General features: G+C 39.6%; 1 protein-coding gene across 2 annotated transcripts in view; it reads left to right on the top strand.

Annotated features, from left to right (window-relative positions):
- LOC124119223 (protein mono-ADP-ribosyltransferase PARP14-like) overlaps window positions 1–23,321 on the top strand; it is a 183,508-nt gene extending 160,187 nt beyond the window's left edge. For both annotated transcript variants that reach the window (XM_048387072.1, XM_048387071.1), the window contains exons 5-18: window positions 4,235–4,297; window positions 4,704–4,773; window positions 6,580–6,626; window positions 6,910–6,963; window positions 7,206–7,301; window positions 7,866–8,075; window positions 8,363–8,411; window positions 12,313–12,368; window positions 13,045–13,260; window positions 14,252–14,473; window positions 15,048–15,132; window positions 16,508–16,668; window positions 17,082–17,250; window positions 20,365–23,321. In XM_048387072.1, coding sequence (XP_048243029.1) covers window positions 4,235–4,297; window positions 4,704–4,773; window positions 6,580–6,626; window positions 6,910–6,963; window positions 7,206–7,301; window positions 7,866–8,075; window positions 8,363–8,411; window positions 12,313–12,368; window positions 13,045–13,260; window positions 14,252–14,473; window positions 15,048–15,132; window positions 16,508–16,668; window positions 17,082–17,250; window positions 20,365–20,654 — 1,788 coding nt within the window. In that variant the 3' untranslated portion in view covers window positions 20,655–23,321. The remainder of the gene's footprint in view (window positions 1–4,234; window positions 4,298–4,703; window positions 4,774–6,579; window positions 6,627–6,909; window positions 6,964–7,205; window positions 7,302–7,865; window positions 8,076–8,362; window positions 8,412–12,312; window positions 12,369–13,044; window positions 13,261–14,251; window positions 14,474–15,047; window positions 15,133–16,507; window positions 16,669–17,081; window positions 17,251–20,364) is intronic.
- Window positions 23,322–24,244: the final 923 nt, after the last annotated feature.

The following is a 24,244-nucleotide window of genomic DNA, read 5'->3' as shown; positions in this document are numbered from 1 at the left end:
ATAATCTACCTTGATCACAGTCAAATTCAAATTCAGTACTATAACCTGTAATATTGATTTGTCAACAAGGAAATCACTATTGCACACCCGATGTGATCAATAAAAACATTGTTTCCAACATCAAAGGTATCCATGTTGTTTGTAAACACCTGCTCACGTGCACCGGCGAAAAAAGTCCTACTTCCGTTTATCTAATTTGCGCACTTATGTCATTAGGGTATGACATACATGTTTTTATGTTAAAAACTTATGTCGTGGAAAAATGCTATAGTTAAATGATAAAACATGATAAGTTTGTTTAATGAATCACTTCCATGATTTGGTATTGGCTGAAGTGAGATTAAATAATATCATTTGCAGTCTTCATAAACTTAACTTTAACTGCTGATTTAACAGCAGATAAAGTTAAAAGCAGGACATTTCATATAAACATGTATTCAAATGAGATTGTACAGGTTCCTAGTGTTGTTTCCCTAGAACAGATTGACCTAGGATTCGAGGGACACTGACTCCATGTAGATAAAACCCCACTGTTTTATTGTAAGTACCTTGTTGAATGTATTTTAGTAGAGGAACCTTCTTCGTCATCATTCCAGTCTTTCAGTTTATAAACAGGAATATGGTCATGACAGCAACATATAGAAACACTTCACCTGGCCTCTTTTGTTGGTTTGTCAATTATATCTTTTGTGATTGGTATGCGTCCGTGATCACCAAATTTGAATTTTAACTGAGTTCCCGATCTATGTTGAACAAGTGTGTAACTCCGTTCCTTTTATATATGGTTAGGTAAGGACTCTATGACATTTGCTTTTCTTGAACACCTGATTTCCTTGAAGGGCTAAGTTAAAACTGAGAAGGGTGAACATCTATGATTTTGTCAAATACTTTCACTTGCTTCCCTTTCTTTCTGTCCTGACGGCGTTGTCATTTTCAATATATATTTTTCATGTCTATGTTAAGTTCTGGGTGCAAAAGAAATGTGCACACCCAAATGTGTGTGGGATGCTTTTTTAAATAAATCATCAAGGCTGCTGATGAAACCACATTTGTCAATTTGAAAATGTGCTTAGAGCGGTGCATGGACTTCTTAAATATCTACTTCTGACTTTGCACTTTGTTTGTGATGAGTCCCACCAGTGGGACAGTAAATGCTTAACCTTTTCGCGAACACATGTTGTCATCACCAATAAATTGTGGATTCTTTTAGAATAGATTTCTTATGATTATTGAAATGGTTGTGTTGTGTCTTTTCTCTTGCCTTGCAGATAATTAAGGATGGGATGCTTTCTATTTTGTTTTTATTTCCCCCTTACTGCTTAGTAGAAAAACTTTGTGAGGGAAAAGAACATTTTCAAAGCAGTGAAAATATATATTAAACACCTTTATCAATTATTGCTACAAAGACTCAAGGTGAGGTGAAATGGGGTTTATCGTCGCGTTCAAGATTATTTCACTTATATCGCGACGTTCATGCACGTGTGCTTACTTGATATTGGTTGTACAGTGCTAGCCCACCAAGACACCATGCCTCAGTGTTAGATTGAGACCCTCATTGGAACCTCGGGAAGAAAAGAGAGTTTCCTTAGCACCCAATTGCTGGTCGTTAAAGGCTACCGAATTGGGCAGCCTGTTTGCCGGGGGCTGGGATTCTGTGTCGGCAGAGGAAGGGAGTCTAGTGGTTGAGGGCGACGGAGCCAGCAATAGTGCTCCTTAGTTCAACATACCACTTGGACCCTAACTTTGCCTAGACGGGCGGTAGAATGGGCCCGATTCTATCTGTGCCCTGTGTATACACTTTTTCGCACAAACTTTTGGTATTAAAAAATAAATGTATTCCAAATGACTATAATTTATTACCCACGTGGTGAAGATACAGGTGATGAGATACTTAATCCGTACACGACACGTGTGTCGTAAAGGTTGACCTTGTTTTATTCGTTTTGAATGGATAACCGTGACCTCTGTCACACCGGAACTACTATTTTCATTCATAAAAAATCGCGAGACGTCATTCTATTTACAACGTCAATGCAGAACTGGAGCAATCTCATGAAAGCGAGAGACATTTACACACACTTTACTAACCCAAACAAGATAGTCACAAGCAGCAACTTCGCTTTGCTATCTGTATTAGTTATACACAGAGCTACTACAGACATATCGTCGAGCTATATCCATTTGCAATGTTCTACTACCGATCGATAGATCGAAGGACTCTATGAGCGTGACGCACCCAACGCCTTTCTCGACTTTCAATTTGATTTAACATAAAAGGATAAGGTGGTGAAATGAAGTCACTTTTAACTATCTTGATACATATCTAGACTTACGTGTGATGCTCTGGTTGGGCCATCAATGACCCCTTCGAAGCGTATTTTGTGACATTGTTTCGTGGGGTGTTTCGATGTTCCGATACAAATGACTTCTGATTTTGTGGCCCAGAACATCCCAAATACGAATAATAACATTCCCTGGCGTAAAACACTGTGAATAGATCATCGTTGTCTTTTCTTATACCGATGGTGACCATGCCCTTCGTTCGATGCTGTCAGTGACATGCAAGCAGATTTGGGTTTGTTGATTTAAGCGTTTTCATTATCGGGTCGTACAGTTTACATGAATGTCTTTGGTGAGCACTCTGATTTCCCTCTTCCAAAATGGTACGGACAGGATATAAATTCAGCTGATAGATCAAAGAAACCGCAATATTTTTATTGCACAGCCGGGAACTCCGTCGGTGCGAGTCATCGACTGTTTGTCCGATATTCAAAGCGCGGCGCTAAATGACTTTTTAGATTTTCTTATAGGTGTCGTGCGTACTAACACCAATGCGCTTATACTACCATAAGTTGAATAAATTCTTAAAATAAGACTTTGAGCGTAAAAGCTGTCATGTTTGCACACACAACAGCAGGAACATGGTGTTAATGCGTATGCATAGAAATGTCAACAATGCGCATATTTGGGCGTATATCAATATTCATGCGCAACCAGATTTGCAACCGATTCCAGTTTGATCCGTCAACAAAAGAAAGTGTTTTAGGTATTTACACTTAAATACATATTTTGACATTGGTTATAAATAAAATACCACACTCATTCTCGTTTTATACCATTTTTACGAAACTCTCTATGGTATGTGACCGAGCGAAAAAGTCCACTCGTTTCGTAAAAATGGTATCTGGCGAGAATGGGTGTATTGTTCTCTATAGATGTATCAATTTTTAAAACTTGCTTTGAGCCCTGTGCCCAGAAGGCGGTGGCTCATGGGCCAATCTGGTGATGCTGACCTCCGAATTCTGTACGTCTCCAGTTGATTGTCATGGGCCGAACCAGCCTGACTATTAATTTGGTAGATAGTTCTATCTTTCCGTGCCAAATTTGCTGGAGTATACCACCTATTTACCCTTGATCTTTGCAGCTTGAAAATCCGCTGCAGCATAAGACTGTCCTTGTTGACACACCATGGTGGGTAGGGAAAAGGGGTGCAGAATTATTTTCCTTTCGACATGGCTTCCAAACTCCCTGGTAGAAAAAAGTAACATATAGAAAATACTACGACTACTCGATCCGACTATTGGCCACGTTTCTTGGTTATAGAAGCTTTAGACAAAGAACCAATCAAATTGAATCCATTTGCTATCTCTAAAGGTATCATTGGTATCTGCGGAGAGGTTATAAATGTCACATGGCTTCGTTCTGGCTCTCTCCATCTAGAATGTGCACGGAGACAACAATCTGTCAATTTTCTCAAATTAAAGATAGTATTGGATAGTATTTTCTACATTATTAACATGAATGCTTTTTTGAAGTAATGATCCGACCCGTGACGGTTCCGGGGTAGAATAGGTCTTCAGCAACCAATGCTTGCCGTAAAAGGCGACTTTGCTTGTCGTAAAAGGCGACTAACGGGATTTGGTGGTCAGGCTCGCTGACTTGGTTGATACATGTCATGGATCCAAATTGCGCGGCTCGATGCTCATGATGTCAATCACTGGATTGTCTGCTCCTGACTCGATTATTTACAGACCGCGGTCATATAGCTGGGATATTGGCGGGAAAAAACAAAAACAAAAAACGGGTAATCCTATCACCAACAATCTTCTATCATTGCCTGGTGATGGCAATAAATAAAAACTGATGTAAAATCAGTGAGAGGATATGAGAAATGTACATGTATTGACGTTCATCATGGTACATGAATTCATTTCACGTTGTATGGTTTGTTTAGGAGGGCGTCACAGAAGAAAGGCTCGACAGAATCCTGCAACAAGTTCCTGATAACATATCAAAAGTGAGTACCTTCCATGTTAGCTGATGATAACTGTGTAAAATTACTAATGAGGTTCAAAATGGTAAAACATCATTCAACAGATGCCTGTTTTTTGGGAACACAGTGATACGGATATCTTAATATATGGGTTTCTCCATTATAAAAGACATGAAGGGAAACAGTTCTCAAACTTCAAATGAAGACTATTGAAATTGTCAATAAACATAGTCATCATATCCTACTTTTGACAGTAAATATAAAATTTGTAAGAGGTCTTCTCTTGAGGTACATGTTCCATTAAAAGGAGGCAGATGGCATCGGCAAAGATGAAAGTGTCTTCTAAACTAATATTATTTGACGTATATAGACATCTCAGTTATATTCATATTTCCGCGAAACGCCATGCGTATTTCTTTCCATTTCTAAGGAAGTTGCCAGAGAAGTCTTGAACATTTGTCAAGAACAAGCCAACAAATCAGTCCGGGAAAATAGCGAAGGTAAGATGATGCCCGCATTGTTTTTGCTATTACAGCTTACTGATATCTGTGTGAGAGGGTCAAATTGTGTAAGCTCACATATGTTGTCACGTGTTTATGCTTTTATCAAGTAGGATGTTTACACTTTCAACGATACGTGTGGGCACTTACACATGAAGACCACGTATATCGCGAAACATCAATAGATATATTTGATAAAAAAAAACTGTAAGAGCCTTTATTATCTCCTGTCTCAAAAGGGGAGGGGGATATAGGAATGGGTGATGGCCGTTCGTTCTCCCGTCCATTACGTTTTGTTTCCGGACAATAGATCAAAGAACTTCCAACATTTCTTACTGAACATGTTGCACAGATATTAGTCCAGCCAAACTGTTTGTTATCGAGTTGCACGACAAACAAATTCCAATATATTTCAGAGAGTAACTCATCAACCATTTGTATTTCCCAACTTATCAGTCAAGTGATCGACTGCTGACTTTTCTTTTTGTCCCCCGCCGCGCGAAAGCGCGGGGCGGGGGACATAGTATTCACGAGCGTCCGTACGTACGTCCGTCCGTACGTCCCACCTGTTTGTTGCCGCGATATCTCAAGAACTAAATACTGGATTGTCTTCATATTTGGAACTATGGTGTATATACAGACTCCGCAGACACCAGTCGGTTTGGGTGACCTTGACTCCATTTTCAAGGTCAAAGCAGGCAAATCTGCTTTTGGAGTTGGAAAACGGTGTTGCCTCGATATCTCAAGAACTAATCGCTGGATTGTCTTCATATTTGGAACTATGGTGTATATACAGACTCCGCAGACACCAGTCGATTTTTGGTGACCTTAACTTAATTTTCAAGGTAACAGCAGGGAAATCTGTTATTCGAGATGGAAAAAAAGTGCTGCTGCGATATCTCAAGAACTAATTTCTGGATTCCTTCATGTTTGATGATATTGGCTTTTGGAGTTGGAAAACGGGTATTGCCTCGATATATCTGCCTTTCTTTTTTTTCTGTGTCATATTGTTATGCAAATATGACAGACATGTCTCTATATGAGCAGCCATGAGCCGATTTGATTTGCAGGAATTTGGGTAATTATTTTTAATGGTACGACAAATAGTTCCATGGAGGTATCTAACAAAGAAAATAATATTATTCAAAGGAATAACATATTCGGAAAAAAACACATATTGCATAAGGCGGCGGGGGACATTTCGTCACTTTGTGACAAATACTTGTTTATGAACGTTTTTATTTTCATTTGAACAAATGGAAAGAAACATGGTTTTTACGATGAAATACACTGTTCCAAGTGATACTCTCATAATAACACCACCCTTCTGATTTGGATAAAGGTACCAGTCAGCTGGCAGCATATTAATCATATTTTGATTATATGGTCATTAGAACAAATACCAGACGCCTCCTATGGTCAGGGGTTGGCGTCTTGCACTCACTGAATCAAAATCCCTGAAGATCCAAGTTAGAACAGATCTTCAGCAACCCATGCTTGTCGTAAGAGGCAACAAACAGGATCTTGCTGGGGAGGCTCGCTGACTTGGTTGATGCATGTCATCGTATCCAAAGTCGGTAGACTCGATTATTTACAGGTCGCCTTCTTTTAGATCTAATATTGCTGAGTGCGACGTTAAACAGGAAACTAACAAACTGGGGGATATGAATAGTCTTTGAACCGCGTTAGAAAGTAGTGAACCATTCTTTCACAAGTCAACGATGCATTTAAGGAAAACGATGTCTCGAGAATTTATTTAATTTCGGACTGATGGGGATAATTATAGCCACATGTTTTTTTTCACAGCGTATGCAGCAGTCTCCTTTGTTACAGGCGACAAAACACAGCAGCACGTAGGTATCTCTAGGAGTTATTTAAGCAATCCCCACTGTGTTAAAACGTTAATAGATGTCATGAAACTGGAAGTGTTTCGTTATTCAGGAAGCTAGAGGCATGGGACTGCATTGAGCAATGTGTTTTCTCAAAAGTTATATTAAACCGAGAGTGCTTATAAGTCTGTTATTAAAAGGCATGAGGAACATGACTGTCGATTTGAAATTGGTAGTTCAAGTCCACACAATCAATTCTAGTGGTTTTAATCCAACAGCAAACAGATCAAAAAGTTTATCTTTGTAGGTTGATGCCATTGCTTCAACGACGGATGCAAGACCAGACAACGGTTCTGCATGGGTAAATATTAACCAGAGACAGATTCTAACATCATAATGTTTATTTCATATATTTCCCGTGATGGTTCGCGGTTAGAATTATTCCTCAGAAACATTCGCGGACAAACTTGGGAGGTGTGGAGATGTACATGAGTATATCCTTACTTTCTTATGGTTAAATAGGATGTTTGTCGTGACCTACAAGTACATAAAATATTCAACAACAGTACATCGTACCCAAATTAAATGCACTGTTATATCCAGGATGGAGAATCAAGTATCTTTGTGACTGATGGAGGCGACCTTTCTTGCCAGCGTGTGTATAATGTCCTGATCGAGGCCCTACCACTCACAGAACAGGTAAGGCCCACCTGGATACAAGACGCATGGCTCTTTCATGAAACAATTACAAGTGTATATTCATATACTTGAGTCAATGCCGCAGATAGATATTTTGTTAATTACAAAAACATGAATAAATAAACATAAACGCAACACTTTAACTTGCTTATTAACTTTGCCAAACAAAGCTGTTTGGATAACTCCCATGAAAGGTACAACGAAGATACAATTAAACTCTCCATATGATAGGAATATCTTTATCATTAAATCATTTAAGTAGATATCAACATTTGCAAAGAAAACCCATAATGAATCTCTAAAAGAAATTATTTTTTTCGTATTGCAAAATGAAAATATATAAACATTTAGCATCACTCTTTTGTTGTAATTTGATACCCGGAAATTGGCGGGAATATTTGTTCCGGTATTTTTGTGAGGAATGCTTCGAATACAATCTCAAATAGATTTTGCTTCTATATTTAGAATGGTGTGTTATGAGACTCAGTGTACAATTGTATTAACGTCCATACTGCCATTCACTTTATAAAGACACGCATTGATTCCTGCACCTGAAATATACAGAGACTACGAAACCTGACTGGCGGTGTTCTGCGCAAGGCTGAACATGATGGGATATCAAGCATCGCCTTTCAGCCCACTGGATATGGCATGGATTCTTTACCAAAGGCCGTGTTGGCTAAAGCCATCCTAGATACGGCCTTGAATTACGCATGTGATTCACTTGACGAAATAGTGGTGTGTGCGGACAAAGGCGAGGTGGATACGGTCAAGGTACGTGAATAGACATGTGCACATCAAAATTTATATTTACAGCTGGTCAAGACGAAAAAAACCTTCTATTCAATTATTTCAGTTTATAATTTAGAATGTTCCTTTTTTGTGTGCATATTAAAAAGTGATGTCACCACGAGTGTTAAATAACAAGATCAAAACTACCAGATGTAAATTTACATTACAGATCAAAAATATAATAATTATTTCAGTATCCATTTACATGTGGAACAGGAAGCCACGAATTGTAAATGTACATATGTGCTATTATGTTTACATATAATCAGGCATTTACAGCTGAGATTGACAAGCGCCCACAACTTGGGAAAGGCAAAGGTAAAGTTGAAGGGGGTGTTCTCACTTTGCCAGCAGCTATTGTTCTAGTTTAAAAATCAGTAGCCTGTGATAATCCCTACAACAATGGGCATTAACACTATAGGCTGTTTCACTTTCACTGACTGACTATAGCCAGACTACAGCCTGTCTAGGTAGACATAACACACAAAAATGTATGTAGTAGTATAGGTTTTTATCAATTATTAATTAAAAAATCCATTTATGTTCAGATGTAAAAAATTTCAAGACAATCTAATACAATATAGCTTGCAAAATTTATGTCTGGCTACAGCAAAATCACTTAGAGTCCGACAAGGTGAGATACAGCATCACCATACTCGATGGGAGATTTAACACTAGCTGCGAGTAGTCTCTTCTCTGTCTAGTTTGTCTTCCAGCTGGCGGTACTTCTTCTTCCTTGGTCTCAGTGTGCCACCGTTATGTTACTGCATGATGGTCACTTCTGTAAAGTTTTGTTCATTCTTGATCATGTTGATGAACTTGTATACGTTCGGGTGGCAGGCAGCGAGCTTCGACATCTTGGAATGCCATTCCTCGACGTGGTTAGTTGTTCTAGGACCGATGGTATCACTTGGGTTGCTGTAGAAGTCTGCTTGTAGGCAAAATCGTTGAGCACCCTTTCAGATAGCCTGTCTGTAATGAAACATACAGCCCTTAATCTGGGAGGGAAACTCAAGTCTGGCGGCATTCTAGGCGGCAGTCTCGAAGTCTGTGAAGATGAATGTGGGCTGCATTAGTTAAGTTTGGCTCACAGTGGGTCACAGCTAAGTCATCAAGTCACTTGACCGTTCACGTTAATCTCCCCTGCCTGCTGGCAAAGTGAGAGTAAACCTGTGTGCAGGTACCTTGCTAACGTGCTTGTGAATGGTATTTGAACACTATTTCTCGGCTCACCCGTTGCAATCTTTTCATTTGATACCGGGGGGCACAGTTGGCCAAGTCGTCTAAGGCGTTGCGATTCGCTGTGCAGAGTTGCGTCCCTTGGGCACCTATGATTGTGGGTTCGAATCCCGGTTCGCCCCGATTATGTTTCTAGGTTTGTCAGCACCATACCCGTGCTCGTGGGTTTCAACGAACTGGTAAATGTCTGAGGCCTTCATCACTTCGGGCTTTCCTCCCAAATTACGCCGACACGCCGCGAAATAACTGTGATACTGTTAAAAGCGGTGTTAAACACAACTCACTCACTCACTCATCTGATATCTCTTACATGCAGTAACAAATGTCCGTAAATCAGTTCCACTGATCTTGCTCTATCAAGACCGTGGCAGTTGTATTATCGATGGATTCAAACTACAATGATTTGTATAATGTTGTTGCTAAGATTAATACAATAACTTTATCTTCACTTGCAAAGCATGTGTCACTTGCTGTACGCACAGAATGTTAAAATAAATGCAAGGCTAACAGTTATCTAGTTCAAAGAGGCAATTGATCATGGAAACTTTACTGAACCGCAAAAGAAACGTCACCCCAAGTAACATTACATGACAAGTTGTGATTTAAATATCTGGGTAATGTTTGTCAAAGTTTCTAAATTTTAACATTACCTTGTCCGAAAAAATGAAATTTGATGAAAAAAACCCAGATGACAATAAAACCGATCGCCCAAACGCATCACGGCAACGGCCATGGTAACCTGATGCACGTGAGTTGAAATGCACATGCGTTCCCCCATTTCTTGCCCTATAAAAATCCGCCCTGATCGGATAACATTCATTCGTTATTGAATTGCTACCATATGCCAAGATTGACAAGAAAACAGCGACACCAAGCAGTTGGACGATTGTAAGCTGGACAAACTGCCCGGCAAGTAGTCAATGCATTTCAAGTCCTCGTAAGGACCATATACAGGCTCCAGCAATGGTACCAGACCACCAACACTACAGATCACCGACCACGTAGTGGAAGATCAAGGGTCACCACCCTTACTGTGTTTAGACGAATAAGGTTTCTCATATAGCTATCCATGGTGACGTTTCTTTTGCAGTTCAGTTTATGTTTGATTCTTTGTTGTATATATACTCAACAACAAAAGTTCCTGTGACACCAATATTTTAGTGTATTTTTCAAACAAGTAAAGTTTGGTTTTCAATATTGTAGTACATGTATGGAAGCAAGTCACAAAAACGCAACTGCTACAGAAAAGCATGCATTCCATTTTATGCAAGCCCCATGCATTTCACTACCCAAGAATGGGTATAAAAACATGTGCGTTTACAGGATTCCATATGCACTGTTAGCATCGTGCTGACAACAACCACTCAGAAAAACAACAAAATTAGGCAATTATTACGAAACGCCACGCCTGTCCGAAAATAAGCGTCTGCAAGCCATTGGTATGCTTGAAGCAGGATCGAGTCAACGTGATGTTGCAAGACAATTAAACGTCCACAGAAACACCTTTTGGTGTTTATGGCCACGTTGGCAATATACGAATGCTGTCAGCGACCATCCTCGGAATGGCAGGCCACGCGTAAGCAATAATCGACGAGACAACTGGATTCGAACAACACACCTACGAAATCGATTCCAGCCAGCAACAGTGACTGCAAGAAACATCCCTGGCCTTCGACGAATATCTTCACAAACCATACGTCGCCGCCTCAGATGTGCAGGGATTATCGCCAGAAGACCCGCCAGACGTCCCATTTTGACAGGAATTTTGACGTCAAGCACGTCTACAGTGGTGCAGACAGCGTCTACGCTGGACTGCCATGCAGTGGGGACTAGTTCTATTCAATGACGGGTCTCGTTTTCACCTCAGCCACAGCGATGGACGGATTCGAGTGTACCGACGTCGAGGTGAACGTTACGTCAATCATTGTGTCATGGAAGAAGATCTGTTCGGGGGCAGCAGCGTTACGGTATGGGGTGGGATTACAGCAAGACAGAGGACCCGTTTGATAGTGGTAGAGGGAAATCTCAATGGACAGCGCTACCGCGACGATATCATCGGCCCTGTTGTTCTACCGTTTTTGCGTCGTCATGGCCCAGGCATTATCTTTCAACATGACAACGCCCGGCCTCATATTGCTCAAACTTGTTCAGGATTCTCTCCAACAAAACAACGTGAATGTCATCCCCTGGCCGGCTCGCTTACCTGATCTCTCACCAATCGAGCACATGTGGGATGAGATGGATCGGCGCCTTCGACGTCAACCACGTGTTCCACAGACACTCAAGGAACTTCAAAACATGCTCCAGCAGATATGGACAGATATCCCACAGGACTTTGTGCGACACGCCTGGTCCATTCCATGAGACGAAGATGTGTTGCTTGCATCGCAACCAGAGGTGGACACACACGCTATTGGTTTGTAAATTGACATTTTGGCATGTTCATGCTTTTTATGAAATCACGCATTTTCTGAAGTCAGTATGGCAAATTAAACCATTTGAACACTTACAGGAGTCTTTTATCTGTTTCAAACCGAAAATGTTTTAGATTTGGTAAAAAACATAACTTTGCATAAAAACTTATTCAATGTCACAGGAACTTTTGTTGTTCAGTATATATTTCCAAATAGACATGCAAAGGTTACCCCTGAAATCGGTTCGTACAGATATATATTCTGAAATCAGTGACCACACAAGATCAATGGGTAATTAACACACAAAAAATTCGAGTCACGCTCATTGTAACTCTTATATAGGTACAGCCAGCCTTCTAGAAAAGGTCCTAACCTGAAACTTCTCGCACGACCAAGCCCGCCATGTTTGTTTACAAAGATTATCACGATTTTACGGGCGTTTTAATCATTTGCTGGGGCGGAAAATCACTACAAAATTACGACAAAATAACTGAAAACAAGCTCCACAGCCACGTAACAATATGTTTATATGTACTTTGCTCATCTTATTCCCTATTTACGTACAGAACTCGGATCTACATTCTCTGTGACTGTTGTCAAAGGAGACATTGTCCACCAGGATGTAAGTAAAATGTTGCAGTTGATATTACTCAGTTTCATATGATAGGTTTATTGGTTTTCCCCGGAAGTAATATGGGTGGATACAGTAATCAGCTTGGCTGCCCTTCCGTCTGAAATAATGTTTTTAACTGTATCATTTTTTCATGAAATTTTACAAACACAAAGGGCAGGTTGGTGCCTTGTGCTATAAGGGGTTCTAAGAATGTTTATTTTGTTACAAGCTTTACCTTGATAGTACACAGTGGTGTGCTTATATAATATAACTAAAAGGCATTCTGTCCTTAAACTTTGCACACACAAAGATATCGTTGCCTTTTGATATTTGGTGAGTTGACCTCGTAACAGCTCTTTCCTTTATACAGTACTGACACTGGTAGTGACCATATGTCTTTTTGATGCTACGTTTTGTGTGGCAAGCCCCTGTTCACCCATCGATCCACACCTCCAGAATGATGATCGGTCTACTAATTACCTGACAATTTTTGTGACAATCACCAGATTCAGAATCAAGAGTAGCAGAATCAATTGTTCCATAATTAGTCTTACAGCACATATTGAAAACATTTGACATGGGAATTAACGTATGGCGTCTTAATCCCACGGGCTAGATTGCCCATTGGATTATTTCCCTTTGATTAATAAGAAATCAATGACAAATTCACAACACATGATTTCAGGTTGATGTGATTGTTAATTCGACTTCCTCGAGCCTCAATTTGGCAAGTGGGCAACTGTCTTCAGCAATATATAACGCTGCTGGAGACAGCATACAAGAAGAGTGCAGGGTCAAGTATCCCACAGGTGTTACGACGGAAGAGATAGCAGAGACTTCAGGAGGTCGTCTACCGAGCGGGAGAATATACCACACTTCTCTAGGATTCTGGTCAGAGCAGGTAATTCACCATTAACCATTAATGTTGTGTTGCTTCAGGTTTTACAAAAAGAACTTTGATCCACTTGACATGCTAGACCAGAAACGAAGTGGTATTTTCTCAATCTTAAAGCAATGACTGAAAACATAATGTGCAACAAATAAAAACACCTGTCTGTGACAGGATAGATTCCTAGACAGTCAGTGTGATATGGACATGAGTGATCTCTCTTCAACAAAAGACTGTGTAAATATCCTCTCAAATGTATGGAATACTGTAAGGGATTACATAGCATTTTCAAGCTCAAGTCATAATTTTGCTAAATGCTACTTGGAGAATGAAGAGCATGAAAGAAGCATGACCAAAGGACTACTAACGTGCGCATACGCCTTGACCTTATGATATTACGCATGTGCACGGACAGCGTCTAAAACGCGAGAACATGAGAACGCGAGATCGCAAGAAAATTAAATGTCACATTCTCGTGATTTTGGGTTTTTGAGGCCTTATTTGACAAGTCGAGATTGCGAGATTTTGCATCATGTCCAAATGTCGCATTCTTGCGTTGTCGACTTTTGACAAAACGTGCTATGTACCAAAAACACGAGAATGCGAGATCGCGAGAACGCGAGATTTTGACCAAATCTCGCGTTCTCGCGATCTCATGTTTTTGGCATATTAGGTCGAGAATGCGAGATCGCGAGAATGTCCCTTACAGTATTCCATACAAATGCAATAATTCAGTTGTATATTTCAACACATAATGATAATAACTGAAATACATGTATAAATATATCTAACTTGCCTATCACGCTTTTATATATTATACGTGAGAGTATGTGTGTATTTGTATGTATTGGCAAAGATAATCACATGTTGGGTCTCAAAAGCACACTAATGCTCTGTCGGTACTGTTGCAACTACAAAAGTAGAGACTGAGTAAGTTAAGACGTAATAGGACACTGTTGTTACTGTTACCACTTCTGACCCGTAAATGAACTTTGTTTTCCAGAATTACAGAGCATTTTTTATAAAATGTCTGACCAAGGCCTCGAGCTCGAAACTGAAGAGCATCGCTTTCCCTTTAATTGGGACAGGGATGTTGGCATACCCATGTGATGAAGTGGCAAAATGTATCTTCAAGAGCTTTGATCAATTCAAAACAGGCAACCCTGACACCTCCCTGTGTGAGGCACGAATTGTTGTGTATCCAGAAGACGAGGCGAATTTAAAGGCATGTGACTCACTATCGTTGTTTGAGGCATGACATTATTTAGATTACGGTGGAATATATGAGAATATATGCACACACACACACACACACACACACACACACACACACACACACACACACGTGCATGCAAGCAGTTATATAAGTGTGCAAAAATGTTAAACGCGACGTTTAACCCCATTTCTCCTCACCTCACCTCACCTCACCTCACCTCACCTCACCTCACCTCAACCCACCCCACCCCACCCCACCCCACCCCACCCCACCCCACCCCACCCCACCCCACCCCACCCCACCTCACATAATATCAAGGAAATCAAAGTTCAAATAAAGTTCCTCATTTTTCACAACTACAAGACTCAGAAAGGTAATACTTTGAAGGAATGATAATGGCTACTTTTCGTCTTTCAATATGTCGTTTCAAAACTGGGCTGTGTTTTGGAAATTCCCAAGGAAGTAACCCAAATATCTATCTCTTTGTTATGTTAGATATTTTCTGTTTGAAAGAATAACACCATGGCTTTCTATAAATGACTGCGGCATTTGTGCCGTTATTATTCATTATAATTTGCTACAGATCTTTGAGGGTGCCACGCCCACAGAAGCAGCTGCAGATGTGCGTCCAGTATATTCCACAACAAGCGAATTAACGTTACAGACAGGTACTTCTACGTGACATATTTTACTGCGTACAAAACATCTAAGAAAGTTTACTACTAGGTACACTGTTAATTAATGTGTGTCACAATATATGCTACCCTACCAGTTTCTGTACTGTCATGTTCTGGCGCAGGTATTGATTGAGTGAGGAGTTGTGTTTTACGCCGCTTTTAACAGTACTCTGCACAGCGAATTGCGGCGCCTTAGACAACTAGGCCACCCGTGCCCCCGCAGGTATTGAGCAGTGATCTATACTGATTTATACATTAACACAAGTCAGTGAAATAGCATATTGTTTCTAGTTTAACCCACAATAGAGCTATTTTCTTATGATACAATATAGTGCTATACAAATGCATATATTATCATTATCATTATTATTATTATTATTATTATCATTATTATTGACTAATAATTGCAACCCTAGTGACGATCCGTGATCCGTGGTATAATTGGTCTTTGGAAACCCATGCTCGTCGTAAAAGGCGACTATGTTTGTCGTAAGAGGCGACTAGCGGGATCGTGTGATCAGACACCTCACGTATTTGATGCATGATATCGTATCACAATTGTGTAGATCGATGCTCATGATGTCAACCACTGAATTGTCTGGTCCAGACTTGATTCTCTTCCGACTTCCTTGATATGTATCTGGAATATTGCGGAGTACGACGTCAAACAAAATCAACAAATACAAAGAAAATTGCACCTAAAATATGTCCCATTTTTGTGTTCACGAATGCAAAATATGAAACAAAACATTTCCCTTGCACACAGGTTTTATGTATCAAAACATAAATAAACAGAGAATCACCGGACAACAATGGATATTTAAGAACTGACTTTAATTTTGTGTGAGTTTATTGGGGTATGAACATTCATAGAGTGAGGTCAAAACTGTATGAACGTCGGAGCTTGCCGGTGGCATAAGCGTTTGCATGTTACTTGCTCTGTTAAGAAAGGTCTGTTAAGAACTATCTCAGTAAGTCAGAATGAAAGCGTGTCGTAATACATGTACATCAAGTACAAGACGTCAAAATGGCCGAAAAGATAAACGTGACGGGAGAGATTTCCGAAGTTGTTAATGAACCTATGGCGGTTACAATTGTTAGCCGTCATTGATCAATTGGCCGTGATTATAAATATGTGTCAAATAGATTGCTGTAGACTCTAGCTGTCAGTCTCGACACGGATCGAGTCGATACTACGATACGTTGGATTCCTTTTGTTCACTAGGATGGGTCATAGTGAGTTTATTCGTGAAAGGTCATGCAATCAGACTCTCTGACGTTTCTCAATGTATGCTCACTAGTAAACACGGGATTTAATCGTTGTTAGATCTGATGAGTTATAGAGATTTTGCTTTCTCTGCTGTAGCTGTGGGCATGGCTGGGCACATCCCGCTGCCTGCACACTGGAGTCCAATGACTGAGGAACAGTTTGTGAGCGAAGTACAGCTTAAACCTGAAGATAAAGAATACAAGTTGGTGGCTAGACAATTCAATACAGGCGTTGACAATGAATACACCATTGTCGAGGTAACGTTTTAGTAACTTATGTCAACTGAGATCATGTGACGCATTGCTGTTAGCACCTTTTCTCTTTTTTATATTTTAATATCACATGCGAACCATGTCTTAAAACTGGACAACATATGATCCTGGGTTCGAATCCCAGTTCTTGCTGATTATTATTATTCTTTGTTTGTTTGTAACTTGCTAAAGTATATACGTCAGAAACCTCCATCACTTTCATCCACTCAAATCTGTAAGATTCGTTCCTTTAGACAGTGGCATAAGGAACCTATTGCCTTAAAGTTTCAACCCCAAATAAGCTTAATTGGAAATGTTATATGTTTTTCCACATTAAAATTGCTCTTGCAATTAACTCAAAAGTAGGTGGTAAAAGGATGGCATTGGGATGTTAGCAATTTGACGCCTCTTTATTGCAGATCAAGAGAATCCAGAACCGCACACTGTATCTCCAGTATGTGATGTTCCTGCACCAGATGGAGACACAGAACCCGGGTATGGATGTTGAGAGACACCTATGGCACGGAACAAAGGGAGATGTTGTGACCAGTATCAATCTTCATGGTTTCAGTCGCAGCTATGTAACAGGTACCATATTAAAACTGAATGCATCAATATGCAGCAATTCAAGTTCAACATAGATATAAAGGACAAGAGACAAACCCGTTTAAAATCATGCAAACATTATATTTTCATAATTTTCACCAGCTGAATGTTTGCCGATGTTCAATTGTTGGCGAGAATTGATATACATGCACACTTTCATAACTTTCATAACCGCGGAAACTGCTAATTATCTAATTCTTATACATTTTGTGAATAAAAAAGTAAACACTAGCAATTGTATGAGTGTCTGAACGCGAATTAAAACTGTAATGAACATCATAGAGAGATTATCCACTGTACCTCATAAAAAGTTAAAGATGTATTCCCCATGTGCCTCACAGCAACGAATTTCTGCATTTATACAATACAATGCTTTAGCGCGAGGTTTCAAATGTATAAATAAGAGGTATCTTCTCTACGTTGGGACTATATCAGATTTCAAAACAAAGTATGTTTATCTCCATTCTACCTGACGGGAAGAGCTCTTTGAAAATGGTGCTCTCTTGCAACGCGTGATTACACAAGTACAAAGGTCCGCTATCTTAGAACATTCAATAAAGGGGTCACAGTTTATTATAAGCTCTAGATTAAACTACTCATGGTGTTGGCTAGTTCATCAAAACACATACCTTTTCAAAACGAAATTAGACAAATAACCCTCCGAATGGAGTCCAAGATATATGTTTTGATTTCATTGCAGCCTATTGCATATTTGCACTTTCTTGGAAATGTATGATGTGATGTAAATATGTCACTCACTATTTGCCTTCCCTTGATATAGAATGGAGACTTGCTTTAAAAATGTCTTGTCCAGTTAAGTGGGCACTGCTTTCGAAATTTCTGCTGAATCAGAACAGGATTTAGTTTAACTTGAACTTCAGGTATATCGATGATCTGATGTCGTTCAATGAAGGAAAAATAACCAATTCCTTTCACTGATTGACCAACCTGAACTAGAAATACAAGAGGACAGTGAAACCGTCTCTCCGTTTCATATTTAGATCTATGCATTAAGATTCAGTTGACAGTATATTGTCCACAAGACGAGAAGAGGGATGTCTTTTAATTTTCATTTTGTCAACCTTCCTTTTATGTTGACAATAACAGCTCCAACCTTGTGTGTCCACATTTCACAACTTTTGAGTACTGTGAGAACTGTTTGAAAAGTTGTTTACTGATTCCTTATTAAGGCGTTCCAAAACACTAATGGAACACGAGCGGAGGATATTTCTAAATGTGACGCATCAATGGTAAAACTGATGTCTTGTGCATGCAATTCCTTATTTTGACTTGTGCCACCTTTGCTCACATTTTTGCGAACACCTGGTATCATCACTATTTGGTAGCGATTAATATTATATACTGAACCAAATTAAAAACTTCACAATCCTAAAATTTTAACATTTTGACCAGTTATCATTGTGGGCCCTTATTGTGTATTTAAACAGTAATGGCCACGTATTGTCTTCAGATAACAACCGTTTTTGTGCAGGTGAATCGATCAAAATCATGTGCACAGCACTATAGTGGCAAAAGTGGTTTTTAACGTGCAACTGGTCACGTGGCCATAATACCGCACGTGTTTTCAGCCATACTTGTTAGCAGTCGTTAACAAAAAAAGAAAAACACAAGAAAACAAAAGTCTTTACGGCCATTTGTCATGCCACGCCTTTAAAATGTGCAACGTGAACGTGCAATCGGCATGTTGCAGACGGGAACGTCCGTAGCTGAAGTCCCAAGGACGATGGGTTGTAGTCGACGGACTGTTTATGATTTACAGACGCGTCTACAGCAAACGGATACCACCGCTGATCGCCCTCGGCCAGGTCGACCACGTGTGACGTCAGATGCAGAGGATCGTCAGATTGTCTTACGTCACCTCCGTAACCGATTTTTGACGGCTACATCAACCCGAAAGAACTGTTTAGGGGTAGACTGAGTGCGCAAACTGTTCGAATCCGTCTGAGAACTGCTCACCTTCAAGCACGACGGCCAATTACACAGACGTCAACGTCAATTGTGGGCACAGCGACACTTACGATGGACTCAGAGGAATTGGAATCAAGTCGTCTTCAGTGATGAATCCCGATTTAATCTTCGATTTTCTGATTGTAGGGCGAGGGTGTGGAGGCGCCGTCATGAACGTTACGCCCAGTGTTGTGTACAGAAAGTTGACAGATTTCGAGGCGGAAGTGTCATGGTGTGGGGTGCTTTCTGTGGCAATGCACGTTCCAGGCTTCTTGACATCCGTGGCAACCTCAACATTGCTGCTTACCGCGACCAGGTACTGGCACCAGAATTTCTGCCTTTTATGGCAGCACATCGACCCGGTTTGATCTTCCAACACGACAATGCCAGACCCCACACAGCAATCTTGACAAGGAATTTCCTTCAGAATGCGGGAGTCAACGTCATGGACTGGCCGTCAAGGTCTCCCGACCTCAATCCCATCGAACACGTCTGAGATGCTCTTGGCAGAAGTCTGCGCACTCTCCAGAACCAACCACAGAATTTGCAAGATCTTTGCACCATTCTGCAGCAACAATGGCGTCGTCTTCCCAATCATGTGTTCACAAGCATCACAAGGTCCATGCGTAGGCGTTGTGTGGCAGTTGTCAACGCACATGGTGGCCATACACGCTACTGAACTTGTGTGCCATCAGATTCTCGCGCTTAGGACGAATGATTTAAACTGTTGATGTTATTACCGAATACCATAGGTGCTTGGAACAAATTATGGTTACCACTGTTAATTAAAATCCTTCTTTGGACATTAATGATTAAAAATTACCTTCTCTGATACATTTGTCCGTTGTATATCATATATGGGATTACTTTTTAAAATGTGAAGTTTTTAATTTGACTCAGTATATATTTACAATATATTCGGATTCGTACAATGGTATCTGCCTTTAGCAGAGATTTCTTATGATTGTGGAAAGATTTTGTCGACTGTATTTTCTAAACATTCAGCTATATTTGGTAACAACAAAATTCCCTTAAAACTCATGAAAAGACACCACCACTTCAATTCCGCTTTAATACAAGTTTATACTATATAGTAGTTTATAAACTGTCATATACATTTTATCACAGTCCATCGCTTTGGAAAGGGAACTTATTTTGCTGTCAACACCAGCTACTCTGCTCGTGACCTGTACTCTCCTCCAAATGAAGATGGTACCAAGCACGTCTATTACGCATCTGTCCTCACTGGACACTTCACTAAAGGAAAAGTAGACATGGTAGCTCCCCCGTCTCGAGGCCTCAAAGACCCAAATGTCCTGTACGACAGTTTGGTTGACAACGTGGATAATCCCAGTATGTTCGTGGTGTTCAACGACGTCCAGGCCTATCCCAAGTACCTCATCACTTTTCGGGAGTGAAGAAGAATAGGGAAACAGTGTGAAGAATTTGACCATCTGTTATTTGAATTTGTGTCTACATACATAACCATTACACTCTAACCAAATGTATTTACTTAGCTGATTATCAATACACTGCAACTGGTTTGCACTTCCGTTTGGAATGTTTTGGTTTTAGAGGTGTTAGTAACTTGACATGCATCATAAAAAGTATTGATAATAAAAACATAGTTATAACCTTAATTCTCACAAACCAATGATAGATATGATCGATTGCCCCAGATTCAACGACACGCAATCAACCATGTCACCTAGCCTGAACACCCGATCCATTTGGCCAGTTCGAACAGCAAGCTCCGGGGATATATTCTCCACTGCAATACGGTGATTCCAGCTGTTAATGTGTATGTCATAGGTACATATATGATTATGCTCTACATATTTGAATATAGTTTATGGGATTATGTTAACATGAACCATGCTTCATTCAGACTGTTTGACAATTAACATCATCATGATTAGTATACAGCATACAGTTGCGAAATTACACACAGATTTTAACAACAATGAAATATCCAGGAAGGCATCTAGTTACTCGTTAACTAACAATTTTCATATTGTCTTGGGTTGACCACAAGGACGATGTTGATTAGCTTATGAATATTTGCTTGAAACAGACGAGGTTTTTTGGATGGGTTTCTTATAACACAGTATCAAATCTGAAATATGATTGATTTATTGCATGTTGTTTTGCACTGATCTGTAAAATAAGTTGTGAACAATAAGTTCCAAATAATTACTTTGTAGGTTTTTTATATGGATAGAAAACTGTGAATATGTTCTTTTACTCTTATCCATTTGGTTTGCTTCACATTGTGATAATTACCGTAATGATTTAATGTCCATATTAACAGATTTTACAGATGTGTAGTTTGTTCTGCTTGTTGTATGGCTATAGTATTGTCGATTGAATATGGAATTTTCACATATTTTTGCACTGATCTGTAAAATAAGTTCTAAATAATTACTTGCTAGGTTTTCAATATGGATAGAAAACCGTGAATATGTTCTTTTACTCTTATCCATTTGGTTTGCTTCACATTGTGATAATTACCGTAATGATTTAATGTCCATATTAACAGATTTTACAGATGTGTAGTTTGTTCTGCTTGTTGTATGGTTATGGTATTGTCGATTGAATATGGAATTTTCACATATTCATGTAGCAATATGACATACTAACTGACCAACTGCGTCTGAAGTTTGACCCACTCAATACTGCTATGAGGAAAGCGTCTTTGAAAGAAGATTAAACCAGATCATCTTCTTATGACGAAAAAGCAAAGGTATATCCCGCTCCTGATAACTTAGATAATGTAAACATATTAGAACAAATGCATATACAACAACCAACAATGTTCAAGATTGTCTGGGCAGCTTTAAAGCATATTACAGAACCTCGATCATGCATTTGGACTTTCAGCTTACCGCTCATATACATGTACCCTTTTAAGAGATTAAAGTATGAGAAAAGTAAACAAAGTATGACTATATTATGTTGTTCTGAAAATCTAGAATTTGTTGTGATAATTTACTTACTGGAACTTTCGGTTCCAGTTTAATATGTAGTAACATTCCAACGCCGGATGTAAAGGACATAGATGTCAAACTTTCTTTTTATTGTGAGGTTTCTTCATAATTTAGGCTGCAAAACGCATGTATATGAGTATGTGCTTATGGTTGGATACAACGATACGTTATTGATAGTATATCGAGAGGTAAATATATACTGGGTTTTGTTTTAGTTTTAGAAGTACATCATTGGAATTATAAAGTTAGATATCTTGTGTTTGTCTTAAAGTCTTGTAGTTTATGGCAAATGTGGTGGAATAAACAATTACTGATATAGTTTGTGTATGTCCAAACACATATGTTTGTTTCAAAGGATATTCATGTTGGCCTAGTTGAGTGTAATATTTAGATATCCTTGTTGACATGCTTATTTTCAACAATCAGCTTGCAATTTTCACCTAGACGATTAAGATGTACCCTAACTTTAGAAGCGGGAATAAATTGAAGTTTTTTTGTTCACTTTAATATGCTCCTGGGCAATTTAAACATAAGAAAACAGTAGTAAACAGCATACGTGTATTGCAATGTCATTACCACAGTAAATTACAGTCATGGTATTAATATCAACAATTCGTCTCTTGTATTGGAGCTATAACTGATAGGCGATCACATCAACAACCTGGTGCATGCATAAAACATGCAAAGCTATCTGATAATGCTCTCTGTTAACATTATCTCTACCCCGAGAACAAATGTGTGTTATCGCGCTGTCCCATTTAGAAAATTCACCGGGGCAACTGGGAAACCAAATCAATGGGAGACCAAAGTTCAGACACTGTTATGAAACATATATGAATTTCGGGGAAGGGGACTACCTGGGACATACTTGAAATACCTGTAACTCTTGAAATGAATGCGACCGACGGTCCGGTCCCTAGCCAGAAATTTGACTCATATGAATGCGACTCCCCCCACCCCCAACACCCAGTGGAATTATTTACATACTGGCAACTCTTGACCCCAGCAGTAGCAATTCACAGAATGACTATAATGTTTGAATGACATTGTTGTATATTTGTTACAAATGCTGCTCAATAAACAGTGATATGGAATACACAGTTTTTGTTTTGTAGTTTGTATTTCTGCAATCCAAAATGTGAAGTAAGGCCGTCTTATTGTTGATAGTCATTTTGAGATATATATGCGATGTTTAATCATTATCAAATTAAACGATGCCCGGTTTGACCAATAATAATTTTCTCGTCCACACTCGTCTGGTGGAGGACAGTTGCTGCAGTGGATCGAAGTGTGTGGTTTGTATGATGATCTCGCAAACCTGCCTCACTCGCTAAGTCAGGAACAATTTTCTGAGGTGTGCTGTGCGACGCCTTGTGTACAGTATCATACTTGCGCTTGTGGTTGATGAAGCGGAGATGAATGTAATTCACCATCTGTTCCTCCAAAGTTTAATGTATAAAAAATCCTAATGGCAAATATTATTTCATTGCAAGAAAGGTCAGCAAGATGACGATAAAATCGCTAATGATCATAAAAGTGGACATCTTTCCGCGGTGGTTGGTGGTTCAATTTTTATACTCACTCGCTCATTCTACAGTTTTGTTTGTTGTTTAACGCCGCATTCAGTAATATTCTAGCTATAGGATGATCGAGTCTGGGCTAGACAATCCAGAAATTGATATCTTGAGCATCGATCCACGCAACTGGGATACGATGACATGCATCAACCAAGTCAGCGAGCCTGACCACCCGATCCCGTTACTCGCCTCTGACGACAAGTATAGTTGCCTTTTGTGGCAAGCATGGGTTGCTGAAGCCCTTTTCTTTCCCGGATGTTCAGAAATCATGTACATTTCCTTTTTAGATCAGGGTACTTCAACATTCTTATAAAGCTCATCGTCGATGTCTCAGACATGAAGTAAGGCTCGTTTAAACGATAACTCAAGAAGCATATGATGTATGTCAAGGAAACCAGATAATGTCATCTTGTCAAAGGAGCCTTTTGTAATAATATTTATGCA

The sequence above is a fragment of the Haliotis rufescens genome, unplaced genomic scaffold (assembly GCF_023055435.1).
Source record: "Haliotis rufescens isolate VD_foot unplaced genomic scaffold, xgHalRufe1.0.p SCAF_64, whole genome shotgun sequence".
NCBI lineage: Eukaryota > Metazoa > Mollusca > Gastropoda > Lepetellida > Haliotidae > Haliotis > Haliotis rufescens.
Note: the sequence above shows the minus strand (reverse complement) of the source record. Positions and strands in the feature narration are given on the sequence as shown.